Raw genomic sequence first — 17,990 nt, forward strand, 5'->3', positions numbered from 1 at the left:
TTGAGAATGGAGTCCAGGAAACCAGAACAACACCTGGGGAAACTGAAATGTTAATTCCCACAAGGCCCAGAACCCATCCTAAACCACTGTTAATGAAGTAGCTCACAGCAAACAGGGAGGTGCTAATCAAACCATCCCAGACCCTTCCTGCCCAGATTACTCCTCCCTGCCCCATCAGTCCAGATATCTCTTACCTTTTGGCCTTCCCACCAGCATTCCATCACTGCAGACTAGAGGGAAACAAAGGACAGGAATGTGGGAGGACTAAAAAAAGACCTTAGATATAAAAAAAGGGAAGACCTCCCCTTTCCATGGATTCTGCCTTTCTTCCTCTGGGAGGAAGTCTTTTCTGCTATCCTTTAATAAACCCTTCCACTTTCCACTCTACACTTGTCTCAGTGTGCTTCTCTGGTGTTATACTTCAGCATTCAGGGAAACAAGGGCTCACAGTTAACACAGGGACACACAATAGTAAAATCACAATGGGTTACCACTTCACACCTGATAAAATTTTGAATGACAACACCAAAAGCAACTGGAACTCTCAAGCATTAATAGTACAACCACTTTGTAGAACTCTCTGGCCATTTCTTCTGAAGCCAATGCTTACAACATGGCTCAGCAGTTCAACTCTGGGGTCTTTATGCTAAATGTGATGTCATATTCCCACAAAAAGATGTTCACAATAGCTACATTCATAATAAGTAACTGAAAGCAACCCCAAACATCCATCAAATGATGAATAAACAAACGATTTCAGGTATTTTCAGATAATCAAATAGTACTCGGGAACAAGAGGGGTCCAAACAACTGATATATGCAACATGAATGGATCTAACACACATTCCCATGCATTTCTAGAAAAGGCAAAACTAATCTATAGTCACATGGAGTTGGGGAAGCATTGACTACAAAGGGGAAAGAAGTTCTCCTATGATAGAAATCTTTATGTTGGTTGAGATGGTAGACACTTAAAATATACATTTTATTGTATGTAAATTATGTGCTTAAAAATTGATTCTATAATACTATGTAAAATTTCATCTCCCAAAATAAAAATATCTAGAAATACTGAATGAAAAATCAAAAGATGATCTTTATTCTGAAAACCACAGACCTTTGCTGAAACTGAAGAAAACTTAAATGGCAGATTATACAATATTTATGGTTTTGTCATAGCTTTCTTCCCAAACTGTCTATAGATATCAAATTTCTAACAAGCTCTTTTGAGGAAAATAATAAATTGATTCTAAAATAAATTTAACAATGTACAAGATCTAAAATAACCAATATAAACTGAAAAAAAGAACAACAAAGTCAGAGGACTTTACTACCTGACTTCAAGACTTAACATATTTCACAATAAGTATAGAAATGTAGTCCTAGAGTAAAAAGAAACAAATAATTAAATGGAATGGAGTAGGATTCACATACACAGTTGAATGATTTTCAACCTAGATTCTAAATCAATTCATTGGGGAAATTAAAGTCATATTAACAGATGGTACTGAAGCAGGAGGACAATTTTGATGTAAGGCTTGGCAATTTCATGGGACCTGCCTCAAAATAAAAAAATTAAATGTGCTAAGGATGTAGCTCATTGATAAAAACACCCTTTGGTTTAATGCCCTGTACCAGGGAGAAAAAATTGGTACTAGAACTTCCTCTGATATATATAAGAAGGGAAAAGTTCTCAACTCCCCATGCCACCCCATCTTTTATATATTTTAACACAAGACCTCTAACATGCTAGGCAAACACTCTACCACTGAGCTACATCCCCAGCCCTTGATATTTTATTTTGAGACAGGGTCTTGCTAAGTGCCTTAGCTGGCCTTAAACTTTCAATCTTCCTGTCTCAGCTTCCTCAGTAGCTAGGATTACAGGTGTGTGCCATCACGCCCAGCTGAGATCTTGACCCTTATTACACATTATGAACAAACGTTCACTCATATTGGATATACTTAACAGCAAAAGCTAAAACTAGAAGAAATTATAGGAGACTATCTTTACAACCCTGGAAAATTTCTTAGGAAACAAAAAGCACTAACCATAAAAGGAAAATAAGTGATGTAGTGAACTCTGTCAACATTCAAAATTCTACTCTTCTAAAGACACCACTAAGAAAATAAATAGGCAAGTGAAAGACTAGAAAAACAAATATTCATTGTGTTTGTGCGTGTCTGCTAAAGAATACATACACAGACTATATAAAGAATTCCTACAACTGCACCTAAATAAATAAACCCAATTTAAAAATGGGCAAAGGGTTTGACTAGACATTTTCCCAGAGAATATATATAAATGGCTCATTAACAAATTGAAAAAAATGTTTAACATCACTAATCATCAGGGAAATGGAAGTAAAAAACAACAAATTCTTTTGAGGATGTTGAGAAAATGTTACCATTTGCCCTCTTGGTGGAAGTGTAAAAATGATATAGCCAGTAGGAAAACCAGTAAAGGTCTCTCAATTAAAGATAGAACTATGATCCTGACATCCCTCTTCAGGGTATTTATCCAAACATTTACAGCTAGGATTTCAAAGAGGTATTTGCACACCCCTGTTCATTGATGCACTATTCATGACAGCCAAGAGTTGTAAGCAACTGAAATGCCCATTACCAGATGAATGGGTAAAGAAATTACAGGACACACTACTAGAGAGCCTTAAAAAGGTCATTGAGCCTTAGAAAAGGAAATCCTGTCTTATGCTATTACATGAATAAAACTTAAAAACAAATGTTTACTTCAAAAAAACAGACAAGACACCTAACCTAGTCAAACTTCAGTTAAATCAGAAATTAGAATGTTGATTGCCAGGAGCAGGAGGAAAGGAAAGGGAACTTTGGTCCCATGGGTATACAGTTTTAGTTTTGCAAGCTAAATAACTTTTAGAGATCTGCTGCACAGTAATGTGCATAGAATTAACAGTAATATACTATATACTTCTAAATGGTTGATGAATTGGAGATCTGCAAGGCCCTGAGTTTAATCCCCAACACCACCAAAAAAAGAAAACAAAAACATAATAAACTTCTGAATTTTTTACCACAATTTTTAAAAAAAAGATATTCAAATGTGCATAGCAGCCTTTTTCATAATAGCTAAAACTTGGAAAAAATAAAATTGCAAAATAGATTTTTAAAACTGATTTGCTCAGGTAGGTAGAATACTATTCAGCAATAAAAAGGAAATATTCTACAGTGTAAACAATATCATAAATGAAACTAAGTCCATTGCTACATCTTTGTTTGAGAAGTATGTAAGTTTGTTGTTTATTTTTAAATTGGGTTATCTTTTTAACACTGATTTTCAGGAGTTCTTTATGTATTCTGGATGTGGGTTCATTGTCAAATACACTAATTCTCTTCTTCCATGCTACTGTTTGAATCAGTAGTACAGTCTTTTTATGTATATATTTTAGTTGCCAATGGACCTTTATTTTATTTATTTATATGCAGTGCCGAGAATGGAACCCAGTGCCTTACACATGCTAGGCAAGTGATCTACCACTGAGCCACAACCCCAGCCCCAGTAGAACAGTCTTTAAAAACACATTGAGTGAAAGAATCTATTCCTAAAATCTAAGGAAGTTCTGAATTCTAGAATAAGCAAAACTAAAATCTGAACAATGTTTGAAACACTAGGGAGGAGCTGCCTGGTCAGGGTCAGGATAGAACTTACTGAGGTGATGGAATTCCATATCTTGATTGGGATGGAGGATACAAAAAAATATGTATTTGTCAAAGTTCACTGAAAACACACAACATCTGTGCAGTTTCATGTATGCAAACAACACCTAGGTAACTAAAAGAAAGAAAAAAATTATGATACAACTTTGATTCCACCAAAAGGTGATTTTCTTTTGATTGTATTAATAATATCAGAAACTTACATATAGTACCTCACAACTAACATCTAGATAGATGCAAGCACTCCCATCAATGTCTATATCCCCATCACACACCCACTAAAAGATAAATGTTAAAATAAAACACAAAAGGCCTGAAGTAACTATCACTGTCAAGGTCAAATTTTTCTTCTAAATATTTAAGAGTGTTTCAGAGAAATAGTATTAAAACAACCAAACACTCCTTATTTCATGTTTTATCTAAATAAAGAGAAAATAATGCTGAAACTATACAATGCCAAAACACAACATATGTGTGGACCAGCTGTTATGAGAAGATAATACCATTTGCTCTCTAAAATTTCACAGAAATGTCTTGAAGATTAATGAGATAATGGGTCAGATCCTTTTCAGTGAATAAACTACTTGCTGTGGGTAATTTGGATACTTTAGGGCACAATAAATCCATCAGGCCACTAGGTTACAATTACCATACTAAAGAAAAATGGTAGGCTTAAAAATTTATATTCTGATAATCAAGTTTTTATATATTCAGAATAGTGCTTTCTGAAGTACAACTTACATTTGAAATATACTTTAATTCCTTTTTTAAAAATGAGCTTTTATTTTGTGAGCTAGGTAATAAGTTCTTCCTTTCTTTTAACATTTAAGAGTTAATCAATTATAGTAGGATAAAGAAATAAAAGTTGCAATCACTGCCCTCAAGAAGCTCACAATTTAGTAAGAAAAACATATAAACAACTTTAAATGAAATGTGATGAAGTTTTTTTAAAAAAATCCTACATACCTGGTATTACAAAAATACCCAGGCTGGCCAACAAATCTAGATAGGAGTGGAAGACCTACGAGGTCCAGGTATGTGTTGCAGAAACCTTTGGGAAGCAGCGGCACCTGAATAGACCAAGCCTGGAAGGATGAAGCAATTGGTCCAAAGGGAAGACCTAGGGTGTTGTTGAGAAGAGAGGTCAGGGGCTAGACCAACAGACATACAGAAAGGCCGAAAGCCAGGGAAGCAAAATGATACTGCTGGAGGATCCTCCAGTGCTGGGGTAGGGCAGGAGATTAAAATGGAAAGGGCCCAAGGGGCAGACTGGGAGGAATCCTATAGTAAGAAATCAAATAGATGCATCTGAAAGTTAAGGGACAAATTTGGCAACTGACATCCTGAAGGAAGTAACTAAAATTATCACCCAAGAAAATCTGCAAGGTGCAAACTGCAGGCTCTACAGAAGTCCTGATAGCAGAAACAAGAGGGATACGTAAGAGAAACTTGGACTGCGGCAAGCAGGTAGTGAAAAGGAAATGCCATGAAACCCAAGGAATAACCTACAGTTACAAGGAAGACGAGACTACAGTTTTGGCTAGCTTTGATCATCTGTATGGTCTCAGATGACCTCCAGCAAGAATGATTTCTGTGAGATGTAGAACAATGGAGAACGTGAAGTTCAAGCAGATCATGGCTTTTACCATAGCTAGTAAGGGATTTAGGCTGCAGGATGATCTTGAGTGGGTAGGGAGAAATTTACTGTTAACTTTTTTTTCTTTTGTAGTTTGGTTTAGTTCCATTTTGACAGTTTCCAATATTTAAGACAGAAGAATCACTAGAAAGGGTGGGCGGAGGGGAGTTAAAACCAGAAAATAACTGGGAAAGATATAACACAGGAGAGAAGGATGGGATATAAAAGTGACTAAGAGGTCATCCACAGGGTGGGGGTGGAAGATCTCAAATACCTCTTTCATTGAGAAAGAAGAACAAGCCCTGCAAAGATGGATTTAGATACCAAAGAGTTGGCAGTTGGTAGGAGGGAAGCAAAGGGAATTCCTTTTCTTATTGTGGTATCATGAGAACTTATTTCCTTTGAACAAGTACAGCTAGGCTGGCTTCGGGTTTCCCAAATACTTTAAAGAAAAAGAGCTAAATCTTATTCACCTAAAGTAACTGTAAGAGTGAAATAGCTGCACATTTCAGATATTCCATTGAAAGGTTTATCTGATCCTCCAATACCACAAACATCCACACCCACGCATATGCATACATATAAAGACCTCTTCATGGAATTTTTAGAAATTTTCAGGAAGAGATAATATTTCAACAAAAAAGATATTTTTTTAATCATTAAAAAAAAGACTGAAGCAACAACTTGTAAAAATTGTTATTTGTATTTAGGTTGGGCTAATGTATGCATGAAAACTGACTCCCAATCTGTACCACACAGATATTCTCTACCACAGATTATAAATTTTATGTGCTCTTTGAAAAACTGAATTTATACCTCAAAGTGTCTGCTCCTTTCCATTCCTCCACTTCATCTACTTGTAAGAAATCACTGCTATTCATTTGGGTATTTATCTATCTATTTATTTATTTATTGCCTCTCAAAAAATGTATCACATACCTAATACAGGGCTGCTATAAGCCATCACTAATGAATAGTATGAAATAAAATACTTTTCTACACTGATATTATTCCTAATGAGTAAAGGGTACATTTGTAAAATTTTAATGTAAGAGGAGATCTAAGAGAAATAAGAAAAATTCATTATATAGTTCTCAAAATCTATCAAAATAATAATTCTTAAATGAAATAAGCAAAATGGTCACTGTAATTATTGTATGCTTCTCTGAAAGAATTTTCAAATGGCTGAATAAAGAAATAGTCATGTAAACACACACACACACAAATATTTTTTAAAAAGGAAAAAAAAAAAAACTTCAAGTATGTGTTTTAAAAAGGTGTTCATGGCCACAGTGGTCCTCTGCCCTACCTTTCCATGACAGATCTAAAAGCTGTTAAAAATGAGACTTTTCATTCCTGCCACAAAGAAATCAAGAAACAGGAAGAAGAAAAACGCTCCAGTCTCTCCCACATGTATTCTGTCTTCCAGAGTTGCTGGTGAGTGCCAGTCCCTTCCTCAGGTCACCTAGTCCACACCAGCTGCGTCTACAGACAGCATATGCCCATGCCCAACTCTTCTTTGGGCAAGCACTAGTGGAGAAGGAATCATCCTATCAGATGCAGAGGTTGTAAACAAGTCACCCAACAGGTTTTTTTTTTGTTTTGTTTTGTTTTTTAATCTTCACAGAGTCCTAGACCTGCACTAGAGAAGAAAACTCATTCCCTGTAGTGCAAACAGCCAGCCAGACCACACATTCTTTCTCCCTCTCTGTCCCTCCCCATAATGCAAATCCACACACATGCCCCAAATACCAAAACAGGCATTTCAGTTAAGTATCAATCATTAAGAAAATGGAGGTTTAAAATAAGGAAATTCACTTTGTAAAATGTATGCCCTTTTATGTAAGTACAGATTTTTGGAGATTCTTTTCTAAATGTTTGCTTTCAGCAAAAAGAAAAACTTACTGTTGATGTGATCGATGTAGTAGACACCAATCTGAGGGTCAAACCCTGCTTCCCATCCCCACGGCAGCTCATCCCCAACACAATCAGCAAATGACAAGGGCTTCGTTAACCTACAACAAACCAGAATAAATACACTGTGATTTTTTTTCCATAAGACCATATGTCAAAATTCAATATCCTAACCACAAGTATCTAGGTTGCATTTCCTTTTTGTTCTTGATTAGTTCCAGAGTTTGTACTACTGCATTTGAAATACTAAAGAAAGAGAAAACATACAAGGATAAAATACAGACATGAATATCCAAAAAAGCAGAGTAAATTGTTATCCCCCTTTGAAAGTTCACAGCTTAAGGTTGGGAAATAAATCTCTTCAATTAATAATTCAAGCCATCTCAAAGCAAAGGGAACTCCAAGCTGAAAGTGAGGAGGCTTGGGATCTAGCTCTAATTCTATGGCAAAATTGCTGTCCCATTGAAAACAAAACTTTGCCCCAGGATTCAAGCACTGGTATCATTAAAATGATATAATTACTTCTAAGATAAGATTATATGCAACAAACTATACTAATTTCAAATTTGAATGCTCTTATACAAATCAACTAAACACTCAACTGTGAGGTCTGCTATGAGTTGTCCTTGACAGGAAAGAAAACATGTCTTACTTTTATAAGTATCCCATATATATCAGTCACTCAAGAAAATTTTAACAGAACCAAACACAAAGTATTAATATACCAATATGATCTCACCTTTTCAAACCGCCTTACACTTTCTCCTAAAACTGCTTTCTAAGATACTTTCTCTTTAATACTAATTACTCTTTAAAACTTTTTCTTTAAAACCCATGGGGAAACTACCTGGTTTCCTAAGCAAAATACAGATTTCAGACATAATTACAGATTTTTTTTTTTTATTCCCTTTGTTTTTGCTTTTGGAATTTTCCCAGGCTACTGGAGCAGTGATGGCAGGTTAATATCATAGATTAGTGAATGCCTTGTTGCAGGGTGGCTGCCACCATTCCACATACTTTCTAATTTAATATACTGGCATCAATGCCATGGGTCTTATATAGGAAATATATATCTGTGCTAATGAATATCAAAAGTCTCATTGCCCACCTGAAATATGGGTCACTTCCAGAACCACATCATTCATCAGAATAACAAAGTACATTACCTACCCTTCAGATTACTGGGAGAGTGACATGAAAAGGATTCCCAGGCCTAGTCTATAACCGTCCTCCAAAGACCCAAAAGACCAATGGATAAAAAGAAAGGTTCCCTTTTCTTTCAACCTCCCCATTGCATGAAATCTAGAGATGGCTCCAAGACTACTGGTCTTTGAAACCAGCTCAGCTGACAGAAGCAATAACGGGGGTAACCACCTCTAAACTAACACACTATAAGACATCTTAACTGGACTTCTCTACCTCAATTTCCTCCTCTTATTTTCATACCCCTCCCACATAACACATCCTCTCCCTGCAATTTAATTACTTCCTAAGATTGATGTGAGGATAAAAAGGAATTAACTTGGAATACTAACTAGCACACAGTAATCAGTCAATATTAACGATTATCAACACAAACACAACATGTGAATTCTCCCTCAACTCCTAAGAGGAATCAAGTCAGATGTAAACAGTAGTTCTCAAAGTACAGTCCCAGGACCAGCAGCACCAAAAAAAAAAAAAAAAAAAAAAAAAAAAAAAAAAAAAAAAAAAAAAAAATCTTGAACTCTAAGGTAAACCTACAAAATCAGAAACTCTAGGATCCAGCAATATATGCTCTCCAGGTCATTCTACTGGCTTAGAAGTTAAGCACTTGATATTTTGCAACAAAGAAATCTGCATTCAACTCCTTGTTCTATGACTTACTCACTGCACAAACTAGGGCAAGTTATTAACTTTAAAAGCTCCAGTTCCCTTTATTTTTTCGAAGAGGTCAGGAGGAAAGAGTACACCATAAAGTTTAAATAAGAACTAGAAAATATAACACCTGGCAAATGGTAAGCCTCAATTTTGTTAAATTAAATATTTTTATATATGACAGCGGAATGCATTACAATTCTTATTACACATATAAAGCACCATTTTTCGTATCTCTGGTTGTATACAAAGTATATTCACACCAATTCATGTCTTTATACATGTACTTTGGATAATAATGTCCATCACATTCCGCCATCATTTCTAACCCCATTCCCCTTCCCTTCCCCTCCCACCCCTCTGCCCTATCTAGAGTTCCTCCATTCCTCCCATGCTCCCCGCTCCCTACCCCACTACAAATCAGCCTCCTTATATCAGGGAAAACATTAGGCATTTGTTTTGGGGGGATTAGCTAACTTCACTTAGCATTATCTTCTCTAACTCCATCCATTTACCTGCAAATGTCATGATTTTATTCTCTTTCATAAGCTTCAATGTTAAATGAGTGAAATGAATCTAAAAAGATGTTAAGCAACCTGCCTCAAAATGGTAACTTGCCATATTTGTTTTGTAATCATAAAGTAAATTTGTGTCCAAAAAAATTGTGCTCAAATTAGATCTCATATCATAAGTTTCCCAGGAAAAATTGATGCTAATTTTAATAAATGAATTAAATATCCTATCAAAAAAATCTCCATGGTAGAGATAGTGGCCTGCCTACTTTCACTGCCTATAAAAATATCTCTTTGACTACCTCACTAAAGCTGCTCCTGTGCCAGCTTGCCCTACACATGATTCTGTTTGAGAACCCTGTTTCCCTAACACCTTTATTAATGTTGTCATAGGCACACACAGTCTGAAGAAATTAACAATGAGAAGATATAGAAATAGCAAGTTTAAGTGACAAAAAAGAAATCTTACACCTGATATCAACTCTACATGCCTGAATATTATATGAATATGTTTATTATTCTTATAATTAAAAGAAGTTATAAAAGGATCAGAACGTGTGCTGTGATTACAAGTTATGGTAACTTGGTTACACTTGGAAATAACTCAGCTTTTTCTGGGAATTGGTCAACAAATAAAAAGCACTGAACTGTCACTGTTATAAAACTAAATTACAACTGCAAGGATAGATATAATTATGAACTCAGTGAATAATTCAGAAGTTTCCATTCCAAAAAAATTTTAATGTTGGGGTTGGGGTTGTGGCTCAGTGGTAGAGCGCTTGTCTAGCACGTGCGAGGCCCTGGGTTCAATCCTCAGCACCACATAAAAATAAAATAAAGGTATTGTTTCAACTACTTTTAAAAAATAAATATTAAAAAAATTTTTAATGAAAAAATTTCTTGGCAACTTTACTTTAAAAGTCAATTTAAACAAGGGGACTTATTCTGTATAATTAATATAGACTAATAAAAAAGTCAGTTTAATAATTTATTTTATATATCTACAAAATATCTTTTCTGCATTAATAAGTAAAACCATTAAATATATAATTGTAAATATTAAAAGTTTTACGATTGAATTCTTACCCAAATTACAAAATATAAATTGAATAACATCCTCAGAAACTGGACATATAAAATCAAGGACCCATTTATGCTGTGACCCTGATAAGAAGAAAATAATTACTATGACATACCTAGGTAATATTTCTCTCTCAGTCTGTAAATATATTCAGTCCCCCAACCTAAAAAAAAAAAAAAAAAAAAAAAAAAAAACCTTTTCTCAAACTTTTTGACTACTCCCTGGACGTTTTTTTCCTAATCATTCATTGACCCTAAGCTGGAGATTTTAAATCTGGAGGACTTCAGAAGGCCCTCCCTACCACAATTTCCTTTCTGCCACCTAATACCTAAATCCAGTTACTTCATGAATAAAATATATACACACATATAAATATATTATATATGTTTTTCTTTTGGTAGTATGAAGAATTGAACCCAGAGCCTCACACATGCTAGACAAGTGTTCTACCAATGAGCTGTCCTCCAGCCCTTTATAAATTTGATTTTCAGACAGCATCTCCCTAAGTTGCCCAGGCTAGCCTCAAACTTGGATCCTCTTACCTTAACCACCCAAGTAACTGGAATTGCATGTGTGCTACCACATCTGACCATGAATATACTCTTACAAAGCAATATTCACCTTTGAAAGAACACAAAGCTCATGCTGGTGGTTTTGGGAACCCAGATATATAACAAAAGCTTCAATGTTTACGGTAGTCTATGTAAAACGACTCAATTTTTACATATAATTTAATTATACTAATAATATTAAACTTTTACCAAATGCTTATCATGTACTACATAAGCTTTAATATTTGTAAATGTGTGAGTTAAATCCTAAAATTCTATAAAATACACATAATTATAATCTTCATTTGAATAGTCTATGCAGAAATAAAAACCTATCTGTAATCAAAGACTCATGTTTAGGCAACACATACCTCTCCTCTAAACAGTTATACTAAAGGCAGTAGTGGTTGCATAATCTGCTGCCTGGGCCTTCACACTGCAAAGATTCACATGGACATTCTGAAGAAATAAAAAGCAAAGTCTAATCACAAATAAAAGGAAAAACACATATCAAAGGCACATGACTCTTAAATTCCTTCACTATTTGACCAAAGAGATAAGGTAGCTTTAAAAAAAAAAATTTACCTTTTTTGGGGGGCAGGGTCCCTGTGGACTGAACCCATGGGTACATTACCCCTGCTCTTTTTATTTTGAGACAGGGCTCACTAAATCTCAGTGAGGCTGGCCTTGAACTTGCAATCCTTCTGCCTCAGCCTCCCAAATCACTGGGAATACGTTATGGTTTGGATGTTTCAAGCTTATGTGTCAGACAATCCAAGAAGGTTCAGAGAATAAATGACTGGGTTGTAAGAGTCTTAACTCAATCAGTGAATTAATCCCGAGTGGTAACTGAAGTGGTAGGATGTGGCTGGAGAAGGTGAGGTTTAGGGGTGTGGCTTTGGAGTATATATTTGTATATGGCAAGTGGAAACCTCTCTCTGTTTCCTGGTCATCATGTGAGCTGGTTCCCCGTGCCACACTTTCCCGCCATGATGTACTGCCTCACCTTGAGCCCTGAGAAACAGAGCCAGCCACTTTTGGACTGAGACCTCTGTTGGGGGTGTGGGAGACCTTGCCTTTTGGTTTTATTTCCCCCATCGGGTTTCTCCCCGCTGAAGTTAAGTTTCCAACTCTCCAGAAGAATATCATGTAATCGTTTACCCCTCCCCCTCCTCTCTGAAGAGCGCCAACCCCGAAGGGCACCAAAGTCAAAACTTTTCTCCACCAATCCCCAGGGGACACAGTGTCAGCTCGCGGGTTCCTGAGTCACCCTGCCAATCAGCACCTGCCAAGTCGCCAAGCAACCCTTCTTAAGCTGAAGCTTGCAAGTTCATGCTCTCTGCTCTCTTCCTCTCCTTTTCTTCCCCTTTGGGCTGCTGCTCTCTTCCTCTTCCCTTCTTCCACCCCCACCCCAATAAAATCTCTTGGTTGAATCGCCATCTCGGGTGAGTCACTTGCCTTTCAACCTCTAAAACCATGAGCCCCTAAATAAACCTTTCCTCTTCTACAATTGTTCTGGTTGAGTCCTTAGTCACAGCAGCAAAAAAGCTGACTAAAACAGATTACTTACCTCTTTTTTACATTACAGTTGTTATTCATGATCCAAAAAATAATTTCTAAGTAAAATGATATAATTTATGTATGTATTTCTTAAACAGGTTATAAAATGAAACCAACTTAACTGTTTATATTATCTTCCTATTTGAGATAAAAAAGTTGGTGCTAATGAACTTAGAATCAACCTAAAAATGTTGGTTGAAAGGAGTACTTCTCAAAAAAACCAAAGTTTCCAACTTGCTACATCTGTAATGGGTCCTGAGAATTTGCATTTCCAGGTGGTGGCACCTGGATCACACTTTAAGAACCACTGTTGAAAAGGCACATATTGCATCCATAATTCAACCAGTTGATAGAGAAATGAAAAACAATTCAATTTAAAAACAAACCTGGATTGCTTCTGACTTGGCTTCAGAAATATCTGTTATGAAAATAATAGACTGAAATATTTAAACGGAATTAATGGCTTAGTAATCCTCAGATTAGGAACTATCCAACTCAGTTTAGGGTTTCCGGGTTTTTTTTTTATTATTTTTATTTATTTATTTTTTTGTGGTGCTGAGGATCGAACCCAGTGCCTCACCCATGCAAGGCAAGTGCTCTACCACTGAGCTATACGGCCAACCCCAACCTCATTCAGTTTAAGCAAACATTTCTTTGAAGAACATTCGGCTAATTTCAAAATAAGTTCATCAATGTCAAGGTTTTCTGTTTCCTCCGTTTTCTCATTTATATACAAAATAGCATCAAATACTCAACATCATTAGTCATTAGGAAAATGCGAATCAAAACAATAGTAAAGTACTAGCTCATATCCAATAAAAGAGCTATTTTTAAAAAAACAGAAAATAAACAAGCATTGACAAAGATGTGGAGAAATGGGAATCCTGTATATTCTTGATGGGAATGTAAAATGGTGCAGCCTTTGCAGAAATGGCTTAGTATTTCCTCGAAAACTTAGAAATAAAATTATATGAGCACAATACCATTCCTGGGTCTATTACTGAAAGAAATAAAAATATGTACACAAATAAGTACATGTTCATGTATGTTCATACCAGCATTATTCACAACAGCCAAAAGGATGAATGCAGCCCAAATTTCCATCAGCAGATGAACAATTTGTTTTATATACATGCAATGGAGTATTATTTAGCCCTATACTACTTATTATATGCTATAATATAGATGCATCTCTGCCGCAGTCCGGCTGCAGCAAAATAACCGGGGGGTGATGAGCAACTTGTGTAGATTGATACAGCAGGAGTGGGAGCCATTTATTGTAGGACAGGAGGGGTATATATACATTTCACACAGCTTATCTTAATTAACATAAACTAGATACAGCAGTCAACCAATAAGGATCTCCACACTTAATGGCTCACTGGCGTTACTTCACAAACCACTCCCTCTGGCAAAATGCCAGGCGCCATCTTGACTTGTTTACAGACTCTAACACATCTCCAAAACTTTAGGTAAGTGAAAAAAACTAGGAATGCACAAAAGGTTATAAATCATGAAATTCCATTATATGAAATAACCAGTTCTCAAGTAAGGGGGTTAATTCAAACTGCCTAATAGGTCCTATGGAGTGATGGGAATGGTTTGAAACTAAATATAGGCTGAGGTTGCACAATACTGTGATTATACTAAATGCCAGTAAATTGCTCACTTTAAAAGAATGTTTGTTATGTAAATTTCACCTCAAAAATTATTTTAAAAAATAATAACAGGTATATAACAAAGTTAAGATTACAAATGAATAAACTATTTTCACAAGAGGTAATAAAATAATTAAAACATGGGGAAATATTCAATATTGCTAATAATAAAAAGATATGCCAAATAAAACAAGAACCAGGCAGGCTTAATTTTAAGCCTAATAAGGTATCAAGTTTTTGTTTTGTTTTCCTTTGTCTTAGTGAAAAAAACCTAGTTCTGGTGAAGATGTGAGAAAATCAGTTGTTTTGATTCATTGCTAGTTACTCTGCAACTCAAAACAATCTGTAAGAAAGGAGCTGGCAGTATTTTGAAAAAACATTTAAAATATTTCTGGGCACAGTGGCACAATACTGTAATCCATCAATTTGGGAGACTGAGGCAGTAGCATTGCAAGTTCCAAGCCAACCTAGAGAGACGTAAGGCAACTTAGTAAAACCCTGTCTCAAAATAAAAAAGAATGGAGATGTGACTCAGTGAAGAGCAATCCTGGTTCAATCCCCAGTAACAAAAAAAATAATAATATCTAAAAGTTAATTCCATTTAGCCTAGGAATGCTATTTGTGTAGTATTCATGAACTCTGTCCCACCTATTCATCTACCAAGAGTAAGCTGTCAGCTGGGGCATCTTACTACACTACTGTCTCTCTCTCAGCCCTGTTCTTTCTGGTCTCTATAGCATAATGCCTACCTCATACCAAGTTGGCACATAATAAATGTTGATTGAATGGATGCTAATTAGAAAAAAAAGGCAAAAATAAAGAACAATGATATGATGGAAGAGCTGTAAAATAGTGTTTTAAATTTTTACATTTACAGCCAGGCATGATGGTACACACCTGTAATCCCAGTAACTTGAGAAGCTGAGGCAGGAGGGTCAAAAGTACAAGGCCAGTCTTAATTAGCATTTTAGGGAAATCCTGTCTCAATTTTAAAAAGGGATGGGGGTGAAGCTTGGTGGTAAATTCAATCTCCAGTACAGAAAAAAAAGAAGATAATAATAAGTATACATAATATTTATATAGATACAATGGTAAATGTATTTACTCAAATACTAAAAGGAAAACTGATACTAAGGTGATAGTTGACAAATATATTATCTGACAGCTGGGACAGGGTAGGAGAAAATCTTTTAGTACTGCATTGAAACATTTGGTTTTATGACTTATTTTTATTTATTATAATTACATTATGCATCATAATGAATAGCATAACCAAAAACAAATTCTTAGTTAAAATGGATATAATATAATTTATCTTAGATGTTTCAGTAATTCAGCAAGTTTAAAAAAAAAAGTGCTTTACACCATAGAAGAAACACAGCAGTCAAGCAAACACTTTAACCTGAACGTTTTTCTCTCCTCAGAGCCAAGAAATGTTTGCTTGTTGGATTTTGTGGTTTTGAAAATAGTTTGAGAATTTAAGTGGCTGTGCCAGCCAAGGGGGTAGGACTGTTTGAAAGAGGAAGAGGACTTAAAGGATTATTGTCCAAACAAACAAACAAAAACCCACCAAAGCTACCTCATTCCCCAACCTGTGGTTCAACAACACATAGTTTCACCACAGGTAATAATTGTTCAAGAATAAAGACTGAAGAAGCTTGAGTATTCACTCTGGAGAATGTACTCCAGTCAGCAATGAAGAACTCTTCTGAATGAACAGTTCCATATTATTCTCAACCCCTCTTTTAAAGAGGTTAATTCAATAATTAAAATGAACCTATATTACTTTTATGAAAACTTATAGAACTAGGAAGATTTTTTTAAAATTCCCTTAGCCACAATATACAGGGACATCCCAGTTAACAACATGTTATTTCCTTCCAGGCTATATTTTTTAAATAAATATATACTTCATATACATAATAAAAATGTGCATATTTTATAAAATTGATAATAGGCTAAACAAACTATTCATATACTATGGTTAGGATAAGCTATTATTATTAAAGTCCCTCCACTTTCCTACAGAGTGATAACTATTGCAATGTTTTGAAATTTTTCCAGGCCATAAATTCATATCCTTTTAAAAAACACATAAACAGTCTCATATGTATTTTCTAAGACTTAAAGTAGTGAAATATAACTTAGAATCTTTCAATGAGCATACATAAGTTTACTTAAGTCTTCTAATATCTGCATACATTGAAAGGATTATAGCCTGTTAATTACCTAATCATCAATTGACATTAGTTTTCAAGAAGAATTAATGTAAGATAAATATGCTTGTAAATATTTAGTTATTTCTTAGAATAAATTCTAGTAGTTGGTCAAAGAATATTTACATTTTTTAAGGTACAAAATGTCAATATGCATTAGAGAAGTGTTTCCAAAGCCCTATTAGCTAACTTTTAAATTACTTAATTCTGATAAGATGTTCTCCTCCAGGTGGGCTTCACCAATTTGCATTCTCCCCCACAACAGAAATGAAAGCACATTCTACCATCTCTAGATATTGTCTCTGGGGTTGGGCTAATCTAATTATTACAAATTGACTATCCCTATCTGAGACCAAAAGTGTTTTAGATTTGTGTTATTTGGAGGGGATGAGGAGAGATATCTGCATATACATGAGATATCCTGGGGATGGGAGTCAAGTAATATCTTTATTTTACATTTATGTGGTGCTGAAGAAAACCCAGTGCCTCACGCATGCTAGGCAAGCACTCTACATCACTACATCTACACTCTACACTCTACATCTACATCTACACTCTACATCTACATCACTACAACCACAGGGAAGCTTAATCTAGGCAACTGTCAGTCATCCTGGAATTGAATAATTCTAAACTTCTATTTTTTTAAGTAGTATTATGGAAATTTAAGTTACAGACCATAAACATTTCCCATTTTTAAGTGTACAAAGTAATTCTGAGTAAATGTATACTGCAAAAAGCACCAGTTTAGCACAGTTCTGCCAACCCCAAAAGATCTTTTGAGTCTGTTTACAGTCACTCCTAACCCTACCCTCCACCTCAGGCAACCAGTAATTTACTTTGTCTTTATAGATTCCTCTTCTCTCGAGTTTTCCTGACACAGAATCACAAAATTTGTGGTTTCTTTTGTTGGTATTCCTTCATGTATCATAGTGTTTTTGAGGCATAACGTGTTGTTCCATGTATCAATCTTTTTATGACTGAATTTACTCCAATGTACAGATATACATATTTTGTTTACTTATTCACAAGTTAATGGACATTTGGATTGTTTTCACTTCTAGTTATTGTGATATGAATAATGCTGCTGTGGACATTTGCATCCCAGCCTAAGTTTGGAGAGGAGAAAAATCAATTAGACTTCAAGCTTGGTGGGAAGGGCCAGGTTTCATGACACAGTTGGCACAAGTTATTGACAGAGTGTTCTACAAATACCAAACATCAGAGAAGAAAGAAAAAAATAGTTAGTTACAACAAGATACCTTTATTAACACCAGGATATCATGAGAAAAGGTAGCAGAGAAAAGAGC

The 17,990-nt window shown here is 35.3% G+C and overlaps 1 protein-coding gene across 2 annotated transcripts in view; it reads right to left on the reverse strand.

Moving 5' to 3' along the window:
• WWC2 (WW and C2 domain containing 2) overlaps positions 1 to 17,990 on the reverse strand; it is a 240,054-nt gene that overhangs the window by 133,104 nt on the left and 88,960 nt on the right. The window contains exons 2-3 of one of the 2 annotated variants that reach the window (XM_081269215.1): positions 10,811 to 10,858; positions 7,237 to 7,346 (exon numbers count right to left, since the gene is read on the reverse strand). Coding sequence is in view for 1 of the 2 variants with exons in the window: in XM_081269214.1 (XP_081125340.1) it covers positions 7,237 to 7,346 (110 nt within the window). In the remaining variant the exon portion in view is untranslated. The remainder of the gene's footprint in view (positions 1 to 7,236; positions 7,347 to 10,810; positions 10,859 to 17,990) is intronic. The other variant, XM_081269214.1, reaches the window with a different exon arrangement.

The sequence above is a fragment of the Spermophilus citellus genome, assembly GCF_964194105.1.
Source record: "Spermophilus citellus genome assembly, chromosome: 16".
NCBI lineage: Eukaryota > Metazoa > Chordata > Mammalia > Rodentia > Sciuridae > Spermophilus > Spermophilus citellus.